This window comes from Lampetra fluviatilis, chromosome 34 (assembly GCF_964198595.1).
Source record: "Lampetra fluviatilis chromosome 34, kcLamFluv1.1, whole genome shotgun sequence".
Taxonomy (NCBI): Eukaryota; Metazoa; Chordata; class Hyperoartia; order Petromyzontiformes; family Petromyzontidae; genus Lampetra; species Lampetra fluviatilis.
In genome coordinates this window covers 10,394,058-10,414,640 of record NC_136308.1, presented here as the reverse complement: position 1 = coordinate 10,414,640, position 20,583 = coordinate 10,394,058, and the positions used below count along the sequence as shown (strand labels likewise).

Here is a 20,583-nt window from a genome sequence, read left to right as displayed (position 1 = left end):
ACCCGCCCCTCACCCTTCGTCCTGCGGATGGTGGGCCCACAGAACAGCAGCACGTAGCCATTCCAGGCTGGGCCCGACCAGATTACGTGGGTCAACCCGGCCACCAGGTGCTTGCCGGCGAACACCACCCCCAGGCCTGGCTCCAGGGGGGTGTCCTTGTATACCTTGTGCGGGTGAGGCTCTTTGATTTTTATATTTCTGAACCATTCATAAGGGGCTTTTGTTTGGACCGTTATTTGGCTGGAACCTCCCCCCAGACCTGTTCGCCAAGGGAGACCTTACCATGAGTACAAGACTCCAGGCGGCATAGCTCTGAGGGTCATTGAAACACATTAACCTCACCACCACGATAAGGTTACGATCCTTCGGTGGGGGCTTCTATATGTGGTGTTTCATTTTATAAGTTGGTTAAGGGGTCAAGGGATATTAGATATGTTCTCCATCATTTCAAACTTCTCAATATTCCCATTTGAATAGATCAGAGCATTAATTTCATTAATTTAGCTCTCCTTCCACTATCTCCAAAATATATATTCACTATGAATCTTGATAGATGGGATTTGCTCGAGAGTAGCACTTGGAAAAGGGCCCCGAGGAAAGTTGGTATAATTTTGGATGAAATTCCATATTTCAAATGTCAAGCCAAAACAGAGCATTATAACACAGATGCTTGGACATCAACTTTGTGCTACCAAAGTACATTTATAATTTGAGGAGAAAGGCTGAAAATTGCTTTCTGTCCCTCCACACCTGGCCCTGGCAGCCACTATATGACCCCTAAATATACTGAGAGCTCATTAATATAAAACCGGAATAAAACCAGAAATGACAGACCATGTGCTTTCTTTGCAGCTGTTAGTTATGTGGCTGTTAGATAACTAAATAAAATGTGAGTCTTCCTATGGTGCAAAATAAAAGTAGAAATCATTGTGTTGAGCACAGTAAAAAAAAAGTAATATGGGGCATATAAAATAAGTATAGGGACAATGACCATTTTAACAGCATTTATACTGCCTATAAAGTGAGTGCAGTATCTAATCACAGGTCTGGGGAGGTGGGATATTCGCCTGGAAGAGGTGACGAGATCCATTTTTTTATCGTCACCTCCAAACATTTCTATTGTGTTAATCTCCAGTTAGGTGGGTGGGCAGGCCCCCTCTTCCAACAGTGGTGGGGTTCTGGAGAAGGGACGCACGCTGAATCATTATTAATAGTCTATTAAAAATGAAAATACTAACGAGATGCTCATACAGAAAGTAGGCGGTTGCCATAGCAGTCTTAAATGAACGATTTTATTTATTTATTAAATATGGTTAAATACACAATCACTTTATTCAAATTCACTTATGCAACAATAAGGCATATTTTTGGGTATCTTAGTCATACTTTGTCTGTGATAATGTAATGAGAGACCGCCACCGAGGAATGACGAAGGGCTGCATAGGCACTGCTGGGTTATTCATAGCCAATCAGAGCTAAGGGTTTCATCTGGGGCAAAGGTAATGGGCAGAGCTCGTGGGTACGTTCGGGAAGCGTCCAGAAGGTTCTAGGAGGGGCGTGGCTAGAGGCGGTGATTAGCTCCGCCGGGAGCGATATAAGGAGAAGCAGTGAGAAGACTCGGGGTCGGTGTGGGAACCTGGATTCCGGACTGCATCTCTGCCACCTCGTCACGCCACCGGCCACGTGGCAACCTCTGTCGGCGAAGCCCGCTCTACGCCCCGCGCCCCGCCAGCCAGCGGCGAGCGAGAAAGAGAGCGAGCGGAGCCGCGCTGGGACGGAGGACGAGGGAGCACGCGCATTACGGCAGCGGAGAGAGAGAGTGAGACCATCCGGAAGGGAGGTGTGGAGCCGAGCAGTAGTTATTAATAAAAGAAAAGACGCAAGTCTCAGCACACTCTTTGGTTTTTTCGGTAAAGTCACGTAGGCTAAAAAAGAAAACAAATAAATTAAATCACGACGTTTCGGAGGCACCACAAGCTTCCGTCTTCAGGTGAAACCGTCACAGCAAAATTGCTGTATCAAGTGAGCACGTCGTAGAAGTGCTTTATTACAACAATATACCGGTACTTCAAGAATAAACCAGTGGGAAAAAAATCCACAAAAATTACAAAATGTCATCAAGTCCCCAGCACGTAGCCAATCGGAGGTGCGGGGGAAGGACAACAAACTAAACACAAAAAGCAGTTCTAAAGAAGTGGGTTTTCAATCTAGGTTATTTAATAGCGCATAGCTCCCAGTGGGTTCCTAATATTGGAAGGAAACATTTTCAGACGGCTGCGGGTTTGTGGCTTCTGGCACTCCTTGAAACAGAGCCCCCTTCCAGGCAATAATCTGTAGCCATCTTTCAGCATCGCGTACGTCCATGTAATGTCATCTCGAACAAGGTTTTTCTGTTGTGCCCACAGAAAATACATGTGGAAAGCCAATGTTTAAAGCAAGAGGAACATGGTGCGCCAGGGTTGTCAGTGACAGGCGCAGAGAGAGAATTGTAGCAGGGTTCATCATATACCTGAGACTCCAAGTGCAGCAAGGACTGTCTGTCCACTGACAAGAATGACGCAGGCTGCTTCAAAAACGTAGCAGGAATCCGCAGATAATGAATGTTCAAAAGGGGCACAGCTAATACAGAATCCTTAAGGTGCAATCGTAATATTGCGATCGATTTTAGAACTCGAAAAAGCAAAAGTAGCAAGACACCAAATAATGCAGTATCCAAATATCATTATACTGTTTTCTCTTTTACTCAAAGTAGATTTTCTCCAAGCCTTTGAAGCACACGTTAAAATAACCTTATTTAAAATAAAGGAGAGATCATTGTCATTTTCAGAATATGTAGGTCTTCCCAAACAACCCTAAAAGTTAAAACAAAGGAATCTTAATTTCTATAGCAAATATTTACCTGTACTTAGATATTCTTAGTGCAAGTAAAAACAAGATAACATTGATGAGGGTGCCGTGGTGTCTGCCTCTTAAACTGGGACATTTTACACTGAGCCCTATAATACTGCACACGCCGTTGAGCAGATACACGGGTGTGCTGGCAGGGCGGAGGAACTGGGGCAAGGGTCACGGTAGACCTCGTGGGGAAGCTCCTGGAACCCTCTGGTGGGTTCTAGAAGGGAGGCGCGGCTAGGGCGGAGCCAAGCCGCGCCGAGTAGAATAAAAGCAGCGGAGAGCGAGAGCTCCGGGCTGCCGGTTCTGGGAGTGGACTCGTTGTCGCTGTCGTCGTTGCCGCCCTCGTAGCTGCTGCCTTCGCCCGATCATTGCGCTGCCAGACAGTAGTTGGCTGTCCCGGTCGACGCCGTCGATGCAACGCGGACAGGGTCGTGTCTGGGACGGGTCGTGCGACAGTGTGGTCGTGAGAGAGAGGGGGCCCGAGTGGTGGCGTGAACTCAACAACAATAAAAGGGCAGGACGGTGCCTCCTGCGAACACCTCGTCTCCGACTGAGTGTGTGTGCGACGCACGCCACCGGCACGCACACACAAGCCTCGAGCGAGAAGAATGAAGGAGAGACGCACGATACTACACATGTATTGCACGAGAAAAGCTACCATGATCTATATTTGATTTTTGGGTTAGGCCCTATGAAATATTTACTCCAAGATTCTTGTCACGTTGGACAAAGATATTACTTTGTACGCGCTAATGTCTTAATCACATTCTGACCAATAAAGCTCCTACATCACCGGTGGCTGAAAGCGATCCATGACCCAGTTCAACACGGGCAATGCGACGACGACGTTTCGCTAAAACTGCGTTGAGCATCACGAGGGAAATTAATTTAACTTCCACAGCCTCAGGCAGACCATCTCTAGCCCTGCCCTCTTACCCTGAGGCTGCACCCATCTCAGGCCTTGTTTCAGTAGCTTTCTCTCTCTCACCTGAAGACGGTCGCCTGTGTTGCGATCGAAACGTCGTGATCTGTTATTTTTTCTACCTACGTGACTTTACCGATCATTGCACTGTATTGTCTACGAACACCTACGCTTTAAATTTAAAAGATAAACGCCTCCACTACGAGACGCCCGAGTCGCAGCTGACTGGATACGAGTTTGAACGAAGTTGGTTGCCATGACGAAATCCGCCATGAGGAGACGGAGCCTGCACCGGGCGTTGCCTTGGCGACTGACGCCTGCCCACTCCCTCCTCCTGGTCCCCCCCTCTGCCCCCCCCTCCCTCACCTCGCCTCTTCCTCCCCCGGCCCCCACCACCCCCGTCACCCCCCCCCCCCCCATAGGCACCGCACGCTCACAGCCACCTCTTCACAATTCCCAGTCCGCACGCGCAAGCGGGGGGTAGTGGTGGGGGGTGGGCGCGCGCGCTTGTTCGGTCTTCCGATTGGCCACACCATTCTCGACGAGGGAAGTCGTTCCGATTGGCCAGTGTTTGGGTGGGGGGCGGGCGGGGGGGCGTTGTCCGGTGCCCGCGGGGCGAGCCACGTGCGCGCGGCCGTCCAATCGCGTCGAGCGGCGAGCTCACGGCTGCCGAAGGGCGCTGTGATTTACAAAAAGGTGGCGGCCGTCGCTTGGTTGTGGTGTGCGCGCTCGATCCGCCGACTCGAGGTGCACTTAGCCTGGCACAAGGGCCGTGGTGACGACACGGCCACCTTAGCGGCGAGCGGCGGCTGCTGTTGTTGTTGATGTCCGCGGCAGGTACTGCTCGAGTCGTTCACGCACCCCACACGCACCCCCCCCCCTCCATGTGTCACCCTGGAGCTTTGTTGACTTGATGCTCCATCACTCAACCCGCACACCCCACACGTCATCCACCCAGCAATGTCACCCAGCAATACCACACACCCCCAGCAATACTACACACATCCAGCAATACCGCACACCCCCATCAATACCACACATCCCCATCAATACCACACTCCCCCATCAATACCACACTCCCCCATCAATACCACACACCCCCATCAATACCACACTCCCCCATCAATACCACACACCCCATCAATACCACACACCCCCATCAATACCACACTCCCCCATCAATACCACACACCCCCAGCAATACCACACCCCCCCACCAATACCACACACATCCATCAATACCACACGCCCCCATCAATACCACACACCCCCATCAATACAACACCCCCAGCAATACCACATCCCCCCACCAATACCACACACATCTATCAATACCACACACCCCCATCAATACCACACGCCCCCATCAATACCACACACCCCCATCAATACCACACCCCCAGCAATACCACACCCCCCCCACCAATACAACACATCTATCAATACCACACTCCCCCAGCAATACCACACTCCCCCATCAATACCACACCCCCCCATCAATACCACACATCCCCATCAATACCACACACCCCCAGCAATACCACACACCCCCATCAATGCCACACTCCCCCAGCAATACCACACTCCCCCATCAATACCACACTCCCCCAGCAATACCACACACCCCCAGCAATACCACACACCCCCATCAATACCATACTCCCCCAGCAATACCACACACCCCCATCAATACCACACTCCCCCAGCAATACCACACTCTCCCAGCAATGCCACACACCCCAGCAATATCACACTCCCCCAGCAATACCACACACCCCCATCAATACCGCACACCCCCATCAATACCACACATCCCCATCAATACCACACTCCCCCATCAATACCACACTCCCCCATCAATACCACACACCCCCATCAATACCACACTCCCCCATCAATACCACACACCCCATCAATACCACACACCCCCATCAATACCACACTCCCCCATCAATACCACACACCCCCAGCAATACCACACCCCCCCACCAATACCACACACATCCATCAATACCACACGCCCCCATCAATACCACACACCCCCATCAATACAACACCCCCAGCAATACCACATCCCCCCACCAATACCACACACATCTATCAATACCACACACCCCCATCAATACCACACGCCCCCATCAATACCACACACCCCCATCAATACCACACCCCCAGCAATACCACACCCCCCCCACCAATACAACACATCTATCAATACCACACTCCCCCAGCAATACCACACTCCCCCATCAATACCACACCCCCCCATCAATACCACACATCCCCATCAATACCACACACCCCCAGCAATACCACACACCCCCATCAATGCCACACTCCCCCAGCAATACCACACTCCCCCATCAATACCACACTCCCCCAGCAATACCACACACCCCCAGCAATACCACACACCCCCATCAATACCATACTCCCCCAGCAATACCACACACCCCCATCAATACCACACTCCCCCAGCAATACCACACTCTCCCAGCAATGCCACACACCCCAGCAATATCACACTCCCCCAGCAATACCACACACCCCCATCAATACCACACACCCCCAGCAATACCACACACCCCCAGCAACACCACACACATATATCAATACCACACACCCCCATCAATACCACACTCCCCCATCAATACCACACTCCCCCATCAATACCACACATCTATCAATACCACACTCCCCCAGCGATACCACACACCCCCATCAATACCACACTCCCCCATCAATACCACACACCCCCATCAATACCACACTCCCCCATCAATACCACACACCCCCATCAATACCACACTCCCCCATCAATACCACACTCTCCCATCAATACCACACTCCCCCATCAATACCACACTCCCCCATCAATACCACACACCCCCATCAATACCACACCCCCATCAATACCACACACATCTATCAATACCACACACCCCCATCAATACCACACACATCCAGCAATACCACACTCCCCCATCAATACCACACACCTCCATCAATACCACACATCCCATCAATACCACACTCCCCCATCAATACCACACTCCCCCATCAATACCACACACCTCCATCAATACCACACATCCCATCAATACCACACTCCCCCATCAATACCACACACCCCCATCAATACTACACACCCCCAGCAATACCACACTCCCCCATCAATACCACACACATCCATCAATACCACACCCCTCCCTCCATCAATACCACACACATCCATCAATATCACACCCCCCCCCCCCATCAATACCACACACATCCATCAATACCACACTCCTTGAGCAATACCACACACATCCACCAATACCACACACCCCCAGAAATACCACACACCCCCAGCTATGCAGTCCCACACACATCCATCCAGCCAAGGCCGTAGCCATGTAGTTAACATTGGGGGGGACCAAATCTTCCAGGGGGTCTGGGGGTCCCCCCTCCCAGAAAAACATCTAAATATGAAAAAAATGTCCTGCCTAAAATATTAAAAAAATTCACTAACACATGGGATGGACTTTTTATATATGTTTTACAATAATGTCTAATAGTGTATTGTATTACATTGCTCTGTTTATTTCTTTTTTTACGTTTTCTTATTTCATTGTATGTGTAATGTAGTAACTCCACGGGAGACGACTTCACGGGTAACACACTCTTTATTTTATCAAACTTGGTTACAGGTGACTAACACCTACTTTGTATCTCGGGTGACAAACACCCACTTCGCTACTTGGCGACTAACGCCCACTGAGTTACTCGGATGACCAACATCCACTTAGTACTCGGGTGACAAACACCCACTTAGCTACTTGGCGACTAACGCCCACTGAGTTACTCGGATGACCAACATCCACTTAGTACTCGGGTGACAACCACCCACTTAGCTACTTGGCGACTAACGCCCACTGAGCTACTCGGATGACCAACATCCACTTAGTACTCGGGTGACAAACACCCACTTAGCTACTTGGCGACTAACGCCCACTGAGCTACTCGGATGACCAACATCCTCTTAGCTACTCGGCGACTAACGCCACTGAGCTACTCGGATGACCAACATCCACTTAGCTACTCGGCGACTAACGCCACTGAGCTACTCGGCTTCACTAGGTCTTCAGCTCCGTCTTCGGGTCTTCAACTGGGTAACTCTCCCCGAGTGCTCTCGCGCGTCCCCCTTTATACCCCACCTGCGGACGTCGCTGCGAGCACCCACTTATTCGACCAATCGCCGGGTGCTGGCTACGATCCTCTTTTCCCACATCTCATCGTGCCTCACCACTCACTCCGCGCCGCCTCGTCATCTGTCACTCCCGGCGCGCGCGTCCACACCACGCCCACAACGCGTGCCCAACCCCGCACCCCGCGCCGCCCCGTGATCCATCACTGTCACAGTCGGCGCACGTCAATACCACCACTACATCACCCCCTACCACATAGCTCGCAGCCGCCCCGGCTGCTACAAAAATTACAAACCCTCCCTGTGTGCCCCGTAACACAACACAACAACAAGAACAACAACTAAGCTAACAACACAACACGACGCGAACACCACCATCCGCAACCCTCAACCAATGCCACCGCGACAACAGAACAATATATACAAACCGGCGAGTGACAATAGCAATGTGTATACAAAAAAAATAAATGGAAATTTTTTTTTTTTTCTTTCGACTCGTGCAGTGTCCCCTTTTCTTCCGAGCGTCCCTACAACGGGACATTATCCCGGCAGAGGGGAACACCGGGCGAGCTCGGTGTAGAGCACAAAAAAAAACCCGTCCTCATGAAAATTGTTGAGACCTAGCCCGAGTCCGCCTTGCCGGTCCGTCGTACGGCACCAGACGCGGTTGAACGTCCGGTGGTGCCGGCGGTTCAGGAAGACATCGGCCAGGCATCGAGGACTCGTGCGTGCCCCGGGGTTCAGGCTCTCGATGGTCAGCAGCCGTCAAGCCCGAGGCACCTGGGGGTGGGTCAGGTGGAGACACGTGAGGATCAGCCTGCGACACCTCCCTCCCCGAGTCGACGGTCACATCACACGCCCGGTCGTCACGGCACAGAACGGGGTCACACGGTGCCGCATAGGGCTTCAGTCGGGAGGGGTGCACATACCAACGGCGTTTCCCCCATTTAATCTGTATACTCTGGGGCCGTGCAACCCGCACAATTTCCACCGGTCCCCTCCAAGGTCTCAACAACTTGGGGGACGTAGCCAACGGTGCATGTGGACAATGCAGCCAGGCCTTATCGCCTGGTTTCCAATCATGCGTATGCACCCTCCGCTCATGCAATTTCTCGTTTGCAATTTGCCGCGACCGCGAATTCAACCTTGCCCCCTCCCGCGCTTCAGTCAATTTGGCGATATTAAATTTGATGTGGTCTGCCAATTTAGATTTTGCACGTGGCTGGGAAATCCCCAGTTGGACGTCCATGGCCGGATCGGCCTCCCGCCCATACATAAGAAAAAATGGGGAAAACCCTGTCGCCGCATGAGGGGCCATTCGATAGGCCGCGAGTACCCCCGGCACCTGTAAGTCCCAATCAACCTGATCGTCGCAGACCTGTTGGCACAACATAGACGTAATCGTTCTGTTCAGACGCTCAACCATCCCGTCAGTCTGCGGGTGGTAGGGGGAAGTACGCACTTTCTTTGTACCCAACAGGTCGCACACCTCGCGCAACAAAACGCTCGAAAAATTCTTCCCTTGATCCGTCAGCAAGCGTTCGGGGGCGCCCTTGTCCAACACATAACCCTGGACAAAGGCGTCCGCCACCGCCGCAGCCGACTGGTTGGCGAGCGGCCATGCCATAGGCCATCGGGTGAAGTATTCCACGCCAACCAGCAGGAACCTATTTCCCCTTGGTGTAACCGGAAAGGGCCCCAAGATGTCCAACGCTACCAATTCGTTTATACGCGAAACCTGAATGGATTGCAGCGGTGGATTAGCCGCCAATGGTGGCGGTTTCCTTTTGGCGCACTCTACGCATCCCTTAAGAATATTCGCCACGTCGTTACCCATCCCCGGCCAATAATAGTCTCGCTGGATTAGGGCGAGCGTTTTGTGAAAACCCAGATGCATGAGCCGTTCATGAGCTGCCAGAACAATCCTACCCCGCATAGCAACAGGCACCACGAGCACGTGACGCCGGGACATGTTGTCCCACCTCATCAACAGGCCCTGTCTGCACACCCAGGAACCGACCCGCGCCTCCCCTTGTTCGGGAGCGCCAACTTTCCGACGCAGCGTAAGTAGGGAGCTGTCGGACATCTGGAGGCGGCCCCACTCAACGAGGGGCAACGACAACAGCGAATCCCTCCCCGTGGGGGCGTCCTCTCCCGGGGTGTCAGTGGCGGCGAGCGCAACTCCCGGGGCGCCGGCGACCGGGGGTTTGCACCGCGCTGATCCCAACAAACATGTGCAGTCCGTGCACGGCGGCAACCGCGACAAGGCGTCCGCGTTTGAGTGCCGCAACCCTTTTCGGTAAATCGTCGTGAATTGGTAGTCTTGAAGGACCTCCAACCATCGGGACAATTGGCCCGATGGCTGCGCCACGCGCATAGCGTATTGTAGAGCCGCATGGTCCGTCCGGACCGTAAAATGACGGCCGTAAAGATACGGCCTGAATTGCTGTGTAAAAAACACAATGGCTAACAATTCACGACGAGTTACGCAATAGCGTTGTTCTGCGGGGGAAAGAACCCTACTACCGTAGGCGACCACCCGTTCAACCCCCCCGACCAACTGTGAGAGCACCCCCCCGATACCCGTATTGCTGGCGTCCGTGTCAAGCAAAAACGGTTGTGTGAAATCGGGGTAACACAAGGGGGGAGCCTGCACCAAAGCGTCACGGAGGGAGCAGAACGCATCCTCCTCCTCTGCCCCCCAGTGAAACCTCACACCCTTAGCCGTCAAAGCGTGCAGGGGCTTGGCTATGGTGGCAAATTGCTTGACAAAACGACGGTAATAGGAGGCAAAACCAATGAAACTACGAACCTCCGTGACCGAGGTTGGCGTTGGCCATGAGCTGACGCAATGCGTCTTAGCAGGGTCCGTCGAGATCCCTGAACGACTCACGATATGGCCCAAATACCTGACAGATTCCCGAAGCAGAAAACATTTAGCCGGTTTAAATTTTAGCTTAGCGGAACGCATCCTGAGGAACACCGCTCTCAGTCGCTGGAGGTGCTCCTCGAAAGTCCGACTAAAGACGATAATATCGTCAAGATAAATCAAACAGGTATCCTATTGGAGGCCTGACAAAACCAATTCCATGAGTCTCTGGAACGTGGCGGGGGCGGAATGTAAGCCCATGGGCAAACGGTTGAATTCAAAAAGGCCCCCAGGTGTGCGGAAAGCAGTTTTAGGTTTAGACTCGTTATCGAGTGGCAATTGCCAAAATCCAGAAAGCAGATCGAGTGTGGAAAAAAACTGCGCTCCCGCCAAGGCATCCAGCGACTCATCCATCCTGGGGAGCGGATACGCATCCGCCATCGAGATTTTGTTTAAGCGGCGGAAATCGACACAAAACCGCAAGGACCTGTCCTGTTTCTTTACTAGGACAATAGGAGCACCCCACGGACTAGAAGAGGGCGAAATGATATCGGCCGCCAACATATCATTAACCGCCGATTGCACATGTTCCTTCTCGGCCGGGCTGAGCCGGAAAGGATTCTGACGAATAGGGGCCGCGTCCCCTGTAGCTATGTGGTGGCGCAACAGGTCAGTGCAGCCGATATCGTACTTATGTTTGCTGAACACGTCAGCAAACTCAATGAGCAAACCCCTCAATGCTCCCAATTGCACCCCGGACAAGTTAGCAGAACCCGCACACAGCGAGTCCAACCACTCAGTCCCCTCATCACTTTGAGGATGCGACTCGACAGTAAAATCTGCTTGAGCCACGAGCCGTTCCTCAACGGGCAGCGGCGCGGCGTGAGCCAGCACCGTTCCCTGCGCAATTACGGCCGGCCGCGACCCCGTATTCAGGACCATTACGAACGGCTCACTGTCCCCTCTCACCATGGTTTGAGCGACCGCTAAGTCGAGGCCCTTACTGGCTCTGTTTGACGGCCCCAACAGCACCCCCTGTGCCTCCGCACCCACCTCGAGTGGCTTCCTGAACAGAAGGGGTACTAACATTTGCGATCCCGGGGGTACCCGTACAGTGTGAGTCGCCAGCGCCTGCACCGTCGCACAAACCGTGCGCACTTTGATAGGGCTCGACAAGAAGGCAACCCGCCGACCTGACGGAAGCTCTATGCAGGCCTGATCAATAAGAATTTTGATGGGCATTTTTGACAAAAAGTCCGTACCTAGCAAACAGGGAACGGCCAGCGATGATGATACAAAAATAGGGCCCGCTAATTTAATGTCCCCAATGCAAATAGTCGCCCGAATCTGGCCGATGATCCCCAGGGATCCCCCATTCGCCGCATAAAATGGCACGTCTACCGGCAGAAGGGGTCTACTTTGGACGGGAAGGATGTTATAAATAAGGTCCGAGATGATGGTGGCCGACGCACCCGTGTCAACAAGCACCCGGACCTCAACCCCATCAATGAACCCCGTTACCACGGACGACCCGGCTGACGCAGCCACGATCCTGTGGGCCAATTCGGACCACTCGACTGCTTGCGGGCCGCGTACGGACCCCCCCCGCCGAATTGAACCCCCGGCACCCAGCCGCGAACCCCCCACCGCGAAGCGGCGACCCGAATGTGCCGTGTTTGTGGACCGAACGTGTGAGGTGCCGCGACTTGCCGGGTTTTGTTGGGATGACTTGTGGCCCTGGTCGTCGTCCCGACGTGGTCCTGCGGTGCGCGGACGCGGGGCCCGGCACCCGGCTGCGACGTGACCCCGAAGGCCGCAGTTGTAGCAGACGACGGACGTCGTAGGTTTCGGTTGCTCCAGCTTGCGGGGCGAACGTGTGGGCGAACGACCTCCCGTTCTCCACTCCCCCGGACACGGTGCAGCGAAGGCCCGCTCCTGCACCGCAGCTGGCTGAGGTTCGGCGATCGTGGCGGCCAGTGCCGCATTCCCCGGCCATTTGCAGACGACCCCCGGCTTGCGTTTGAGGACCTCGTACGCGTGAATGCTCGTGGCGATCGCCAGGGAGCAGATCTCCATCTCGTCTGCCACGTTGATGGGGACCCCCAACTCGTGGGCCAACACCAGCAGCTGCTCCGTCACCATGGCGTCCTTCCCCTCCTTATCCATGCGGGGAAAAGCCGCGTCCGCCAAGGCGAGCAGTGCCGTGCGGTAGGCTAGCGTCGTTTCCCCAGCCACCTTCCGCCGATCGTAGAACTGGTGGCGGCACGTGGAGGGCGGCCCGAACACCTTCGCCATCAGGTGTAGTGCGGCCTGGAGCGTAGAGCGGGACGACCTTGCAGCAGATGTGAAGGCTGCAAGCGCGTCGTCGTCAAGCATCGCTGGCAACGCACGCAGGGCAGTGGTGTCGGACCACCCCGACATCTCCTGATGAGCGAGGAACCTTCGTTGGAAGGCTCCCCAGTCGCCCCCATCCGCCTTGAACGCCGACAGCGCGGGCAATCTTTGCTGGAGGACCCGATCGTCGTCGACGTCGGAGAGATTTTCCCGCGCTCCGCTGGAGTTGTGTAAAATGTCGGCTCGGTTGTCAGGCGCAAAATGGAGGGCTCCGGCGCGCGCCGATGACGTGGGCTGCGCTGCGCGGAGGTGTCCGGCCACGTGGCGTCCGTCTTTCCCGCCAATCGGTGGCGGCCCCCCAAAAACGGCGGCAACTTCCAGGCTTTTGGCGCGAAGCGCCCTTTGGCGGGAATCCTCCACCGTCGCTTCCTCCACGACCCCCGCAGCCGTTTTTCCGCTCGCCGGAACGGAGATGTCGGCCAAGACAGCGGCGGCGGCGAGTAGCAACTCCGCCAAGCGGCGTGCGCGTCCTGGAGGCCGGTGTCGGAGGCAAGCGGAGCGTCGGCCATCACCGCGAAGTGCTGCATCGGCGGCAACTCCTCGTCCTCTACTCCCGAGGTCGGTGTCCCCGGTACGCAGTCGTCATCCCGACCTCGCTCGTGGGTACGGGTAGTCTTCCTTGTGTCCATACTTCTTGAAGACAGGTTTACTTCTGACGCCAGTTGTAATGTAGTAACTCCACGGGAGACGACTTCACGGGTAACACACTCTTTATTTTATCAAACTTGGTTACAGGTGACTAACACCTACTTTGTATCTCGGGTGACAAACACCCACTTCGCTACTTGGCGACTAACGCCCACTGAGTTACTCGGATGACCAACATCCACTTAGTACTCGGGTGACAAACACCCACTTAGCTACTTGGCGACTAACGCCCACTGAGTTACTCGGATGACCAACATCCACTTAGTACTCGGGTGACAACCACCCACTTAGCTACTTGGCGACTAACGCCCACTGAGCTACTCGGATGACCAACATCCACTTAGTACTCGGGTGACAAACACCCACTTAGCTACTTGGCGACTAACGCCCACTGAGCTACTCGGATGACCAACATCCTCTTAGCTACTCGGCGACTAACGCCACTGAGCTACTCGGATGACCAACATCCACTTAGCTACTCGGCGACTAACGCCACTGAGCTACTCGGCTTCACTAGGTCTTCAGCTCCGTCTTCGGGTCTTCAACTGGGTAACTCTCCCCGAGTGCTCTCGCGCGTCCCCCTTTATACCCCACCTGCGGACGTCGCTGCGAGCACCCACTTATTCGACCAATCGCCGGGTGCTGGCTACGATCCTCTTTTCCCACATCTCATCGTGCCTCACCACTCCGCGCCGCCTCGTCATCTGTCACTCCCGGCGCGCGCGTCCACACCACGCCCACAACGCGTGCCCAACCCCGCACCCCGCGCCGCCCCGTGATCCATCACTGTCACAGTCGGCGCACGTCAATACCACCACTACATATGTAATGGCAGAGAATCATATAAACAGCAATCTATGCATTGTTATATGAAGACAAGTCCAGATATTGGGGCCAAGGTTTAGCAAATTGTTGTTTTTATTTACATATTTACAAGTAAACTTGGGTGGGCAGCAGGGGTGTTTGCTCTGCTCTCCTCTCCTATCTTCTCTCCAGCCCTCTCTCCTCATCTCCTCTGGTCCTATATTCTCCTCTCTTCAGTCATCTTTTTTTCCTCTCCCCGGATCTGCAGTCATTTCTGCTCCTTTCCTCTGCTCTCCTCTCCTATCCTCTCATCTCTCCAGGCAATGACAAGTGTTTTGACTTGCCATTCTTCAAGCAAAGGATTCAAAGGCCTTTTTGCGTTTATCGTTGACACCGATAAAAGACTGCCATATTCCATCAAGGTCCAGTCTGTCCAGTTTTTCCTGGTGCACGTGACACATGGCCACATGATTCAGCCTTGTTTGACTCATAGAAGATCTAAGCCATGTCTTAAGCCTCCTCAGGTCACTAAAACTCCTCTCAGCCTCTACAGAGGAGGCAGGGATGACCCGCAGAAGCCTTACTAAAGCTTCCACCTGACTGAAGAGACCTCTCACCTCTGGCACCATTTGCCTAATAATGCTAGCATCAGAGCTCGTTTGATCTGCGTAATTAGCCTCAAACATGGCCAGCTGCACCTGCAGTAGTGTTGATTTAAATTCGTCTACCACTTTGTCCATGTCTCTGTGTAACAGCACATTTTCAAGCTGCTGCAGCTTATGGAATCCAGCTTAATCAAACCTTTCTATGAATTGAGAATTCACTGTGTCCAAGGCATTGTAGAATTGCGCTCTGTACAAAGACTGGGCATCCGGATGGATTTGGGCTGTAGCCTGACCGGTGTAACACTTTGTAGGTTTGCGGATATGAGGCATCTGAATAGGTTGTAGGTCCAACTTTAGGTATAATGAAATAGCGACATAAAATCTAACCAGAAAACTATATGTCGCTCATTCATTATACCTGATGATGATTGCTTGTGTTGCAATCGAAACGTCGTATTCTATTATTTAATTTAATTTATTATTTTATCTTTAGACGTGACTTAACCGAAAGAACCAAATAATAATTCCTGCAGTCACGAAAGTTCTAAAATTAAGATTAGGTCCAACTTTGTTGCCATAGCAGTTGCTTTTGTGAACAAGACATCAACGTGCTCTGTTCGCTTGTCCTGCATGCTTGTTTTGACATGGTCCACAGCCTCCAACATACCTGAAACAGTCTGTTTCCTTAGCTGCAGGAGGTGTTCAGGCACTCCAAATCCCCCATCAGGTCTTCAGCCATTACAAGGCCGAGCACAGTGTTCCCTTTTAGAAATGTTCCATGAAGACCATTGGCCTTGAAGTGTCAGATGAGCTGCATGATGCCATTTCTTAAAGGGCTGTCAGCATTGACTCATACTGGCTGAGAACTGAGCGGATGGCAGGGGTGCGAACAGTCCACCTGGTGGGACAGAGAGGTTACAACGAGGTGAAACCATGCTCTGATTTTGTGATTTCCTGGAAAATCACCTTGAACTTGCCAGATTGATTAAAGAAGCCCCCAAATTCATGCACCAGGCCCATTTATTATCTTACTATTGGAGAGGCTACACAGGCAGCCTGCGTAACTAAGTTCACGCAGTGTGGACCACAGTGACAATACATAGCCAGCGGTTGTTCTTTCCTTAAAATGGCTTGCACCCCCTGCAATCGTCCAGCGATATTTGCGGCAGAGGAAGACCTAGAGCATCATCACATGCCATCTTGGCTATATTTTGCCCTGTCGTTGATGACACTTCGTAGAGTCCCAGGAATTATTCCTTTGGTTGTAGATCTGCATCTACAAAGCGCAAACATATTGACCCCTGCTCAACTCCTGATATATCATGGGTGCCATCATTGATAAGTGCGAACTGGACCACTGGCATTGATGTTATTTCCAACACAATTTCTTCAACGATTGTATTGCCCACCAGTTTAAAAATTTGGTTTTGCATTTGGGGACTGGTGTAATCAAAGTGACCTTTCAGCCAGGTGGTCAGCTCTGCATCGGCCTTTGCCTTGTACTTTAGAAGCTGGCTGAAATTCCCACTCTCCTTATCAACTCCTCGAAAATCCAGACCTTGCCGTGCCAAGTACTTGACACCCCCAACAATCTTCATACGATTTCTCTTCGCTTGTTGCTGCTGTCTTTCAAGCTCATGTGAAAGTTGCACATTCACAGGTTTTGGCTCCTGAATCCGAGTCATCACAGCTAATTTGTGACACTGGCTGTCTTTATGCGCACTATATTTCTCCAGTGCCTTCTTCCAATTTTGAAAGCCATTCTTGACAAAAGCTGAATCTGCTTTTGACGCGAGCTTAAGACTTTTGTGTTGCAAAGTATTTAGCACAATAGAAACAGAAGACCCCCTTTAAGGAGGGGCTGTAATGGAGCCAAGTTTCATCTTTAAACCAGTTCTCATGAAAGTAGACTTTTTTAAAAGCACATTTCCTCGTATCAAGCTTAGTGAACTAAGCAGGAAATTTAAGCAAGGTGGTGTTTTATCACAGCAGTTGGTATGTCAACACTTAACCAATTGTCATTTGTCTGGCAGGAGCTGGCAAAATGGATCATTGTCCTGGCAGAGGTCGTGAGAAGCCATCATCGGTATGAACACACGTCAGATTATACATTAATTAGGGGTTCATCAGCAAGTTAATCCTCACCAGTGCTTGGCCAACTCTGAGTCCTGCTGGTTAAAAATTGAATAAGGCCGAACTCAGGGGCCGCATTCATAGCGCAGTGCGTTATCCACTGCCCCCCTCCAAACACATAGCCAGCAACATTTTCATTACGCATGTTTTATTGTTTGCAAGTAGGTTAAGTTTCTCTTAAAGGACCTTTTCATTTATGCAAACAGTTTGTACTTGTATGGATAAACATATTGCTGTACTACATGTCTATGCTCCGACATCTATGCCCCTCGTTTTCAATCCGCATTCACCAGTGTGGTGAAGTTTTGTAAATTAAACCTGCGTGACCTCTACGTGTAGACTATGGCAACTTGATCATGTTGAACCTGTGGTGTTTCCAAGTGAAGCTCTCATATGCGTATGCCAGCGAGTGTTCACGTGTGTGTGTGCCTTGGATAACAGGCGGGTGGCAAGCGGAGGAACAGGCAAAAGATGTCACAGGAGAGCCGGAAGAGTGATCGTATAGCTCAAGTCAAGCAGGACAGGATGGGAAGGCGTATGGCCCAGCTGGTAACGCACACATCCTTACATTTACTCCCATGAAAAGACACACACGCAGACGAATGAGAGCATTGAGGCTGAAGTCGCACTGTGTTGTTGCGTATGCAGGGTGAGGCGGTGGCATTATGGTTCATGCACCGTGCTACAAACCCAGCGACTGGAGTGCGATTCCCGGCCGCAGCTAATATCAGTGGCGATTATCTTAGCTGTTCCTGTACTTCCACTAGGTAGACTTAGCCTTTATTGAGTACCTGGTGCCGTGTGTAAATATCGCCACTGAGGAGACAGAGGCAGTCAGGCCTGGTGCATGCTACGCCACCCCCTCAGGTGTGCTGTGCCAGCCTTACCAGCTGCTGTCTTAACATTACTTGCTCCAACAATCTGTATGTATGCATGCATGTTAAACTTCTTATGTTGTATGTGCACGCACGTGTGATTTAAGAATGCTTGCACGTGCGTCTGCAGGATGTGCCACAGCACGTGGAGTGTGCGTATGGGACAGGCCTGGTGTTCGACACGCGCATGGAGATAGTCTCCTGCCCCTGGGAGAGGTGCTTCCCCAGCTCATTACGTTTCCACAGTGAACCACAAACACTCGTAATGTTCAACCTCAAATATTTCTGTCAGCCGCGAGTTTGGATGTCGACAATCGATATTTGCCAGTACTTACCCTCAGCACAGGCTGTCATTGTTTCCCTTGAAGTGTTAAAGAGTTCAGTTCACTTCTTTAATGTCATCCCACCGCCATGTCCGACTTTTCTCCGCTTGCTCTTCTCCCTTTGATTTCCCAAAAGTACGCAAGCCTCGCATTACACATCCAGATGGTATCTGCCAGCTGCCTCTGTCCGACTCAATCCAGCATCAGGCTTTGGCTTCCCATTATTTTTACATTTTATTGTTCCAAAATTTCCCTGTGCAGCCCATCCTCCACAATGAATCTCAAGCGCTTCTAGCTGTCGGATGGTATTCTCTCTGGGCATGATCTATGTTACAAATGGCAGGAAAACATAAACCTGAAATAGAGTCTGCCATTAACACATCACCATGGATAAGATAAGTTTGACTGTACGAGTGCGTGGTTGTCACTCATGCGTGGGTGTTCTCCCCTCGTCGATGCAGCCACGTTGAGTGCCCCGAGCGAGCAAAGCAAGTGCTGGCATCCATCACGCGCTCTGGGCTGCTGCCCCGCTGCTCTGTTGTGGAGGTGGGCAATCTTGGCACGGTAGAGACACCACTGCATTCTCAACACCGAAACCAGTAGATGAGCTACAGCTCATGGTTAGCAAGGAAGCAAATTCATGCATACACACGCATTCTGTAACACAGTCGAGCATGCTTTTGGACTTCGTTAATATTTAGTTGGCGATATTGTTACCTTCCGAGCATCGCAACAACCTTTTGATTAATTTGAGCAATTTTCTTCAGGGTCAGTCTCCAATAGTAACGTAACTTTAAAACAAAATGTCTTTCATATTGAATAACGTTTACGAGAGTTATTGTAACCCAAAGTTGCGGACAGATGGACAGAGCTGATGCAGTCACGGTTTGAACCCAAGTTGGAAAGCTGAGTAGTTCAGAAGATACAGCACAGTTGGCACCGTTGAGAACCTGGCTTTGAATCCAGATCTCAGGTGTCGAGTTGATCTCAGCCTGTTTACCTATGGCTTTGGGGAGTGGTGGTGTAGCAGTTAACGCGCTGCGCTATGAACCCAATTACCCGAGTTCGATTCCCATTCATGACCAACACCAGTGACAATGATTTGAACTGGTCCACTCCTAGGTTGACTTAGCCTCAAATGAGTACCTGGTGGTGTGGTGTGTAAACATCGCCACTAGGGAGACAACGGTGGTCGGGCGTGGTGCTGGCCACCTACCCCTCCATGTACTGTGCCAACCTTCATGAGGTGCTCACTAACAGCACTTGCCCACAAAAGTATGTAAAGGCTATATGGGGGATCTTTGTCTTTTTCTTGACCAATGGTTGGACAGAAAACTCATCATGTTAAACAAATGTATTCCTTGGTTTTGCCTTATTCCAGCTATGTAAAATGGTTGTTTGATATGCTATGGGCAATATTTGCAGGAATTTAAAAGGTGTGACCCATATTTGGATGAATAGCTCTGTTGAAAAGGCTTCAAGAGGGGTTCTTTGATGTAATTTCCAGGGCAATTTGCTGACACTGGATTATGCACTGACAGCTGCAAAGAAAAATGCAAATTTCTTTTTTTCCCCATCGATTTTCAAATTGTCAGAAGAGCAAGGCTATCCCATCGCTTTCAGCCAGGCATTGTGCTGTGTGTGTTGTTTTCTAAGTGCTATTGTGACTATTTTAGCGATTGATGCCCTGTGCAGGACCTATCTGTATTTTTGTGCACAAGCTCATGCCTGTGTTATGTACATGGTTGTGTGTCCAGCCCAGAATGGCCTCAGTGGAGGAGCTGATGTTTTGTCACAGGTATTGCACGGAACACCACCTCACAGCTTATATGGCACACGGCTCACACGGCGCACATCGCGTACATCTTGGGCGAGTGAATTAAAAATTACTCTGTAGGAATGGAGCAGTGATGCAGCGGTTTGCAC

The 20,583-nt window shown here is 51.7% G+C and overlaps 1 protein-coding gene across 1 annotated transcript in view; it reads left to right on the top strand.

Moving 5' to 3' along the window:
• The first annotated feature begins 4,473 nt into the window (after nucleotides 1–4,473).
• Nucleotides 4,474–20,583, top strand: part of HDAC6 (histone deacetylase 6) — a 40,638-nt gene continuing 24,528 nt past the window's right edge. The window contains exons 1-6 of the mRNA XM_078872491.1: nucleotides 4,474–4,654; nucleotides 17,360–17,412; nucleotides 17,901–18,008; nucleotides 18,465–18,550; nucleotides 19,119–19,203; nucleotides 20,415–20,455. Coding sequence (XP_078728617.1) covers nucleotides 4,642–4,654; nucleotides 17,360–17,412; nucleotides 17,901–18,008; nucleotides 18,465–18,550; nucleotides 19,119–19,203; nucleotides 20,415–20,455 — 386 coding nt within the window. The 5' untranslated portion in view covers nucleotides 4,474–4,641. The remainder of the gene's footprint in view (nucleotides 4,655–17,359; nucleotides 17,413–17,900; nucleotides 18,009–18,464; nucleotides 18,551–19,118; nucleotides 19,204–20,414; nucleotides 20,456–20,583) is intronic.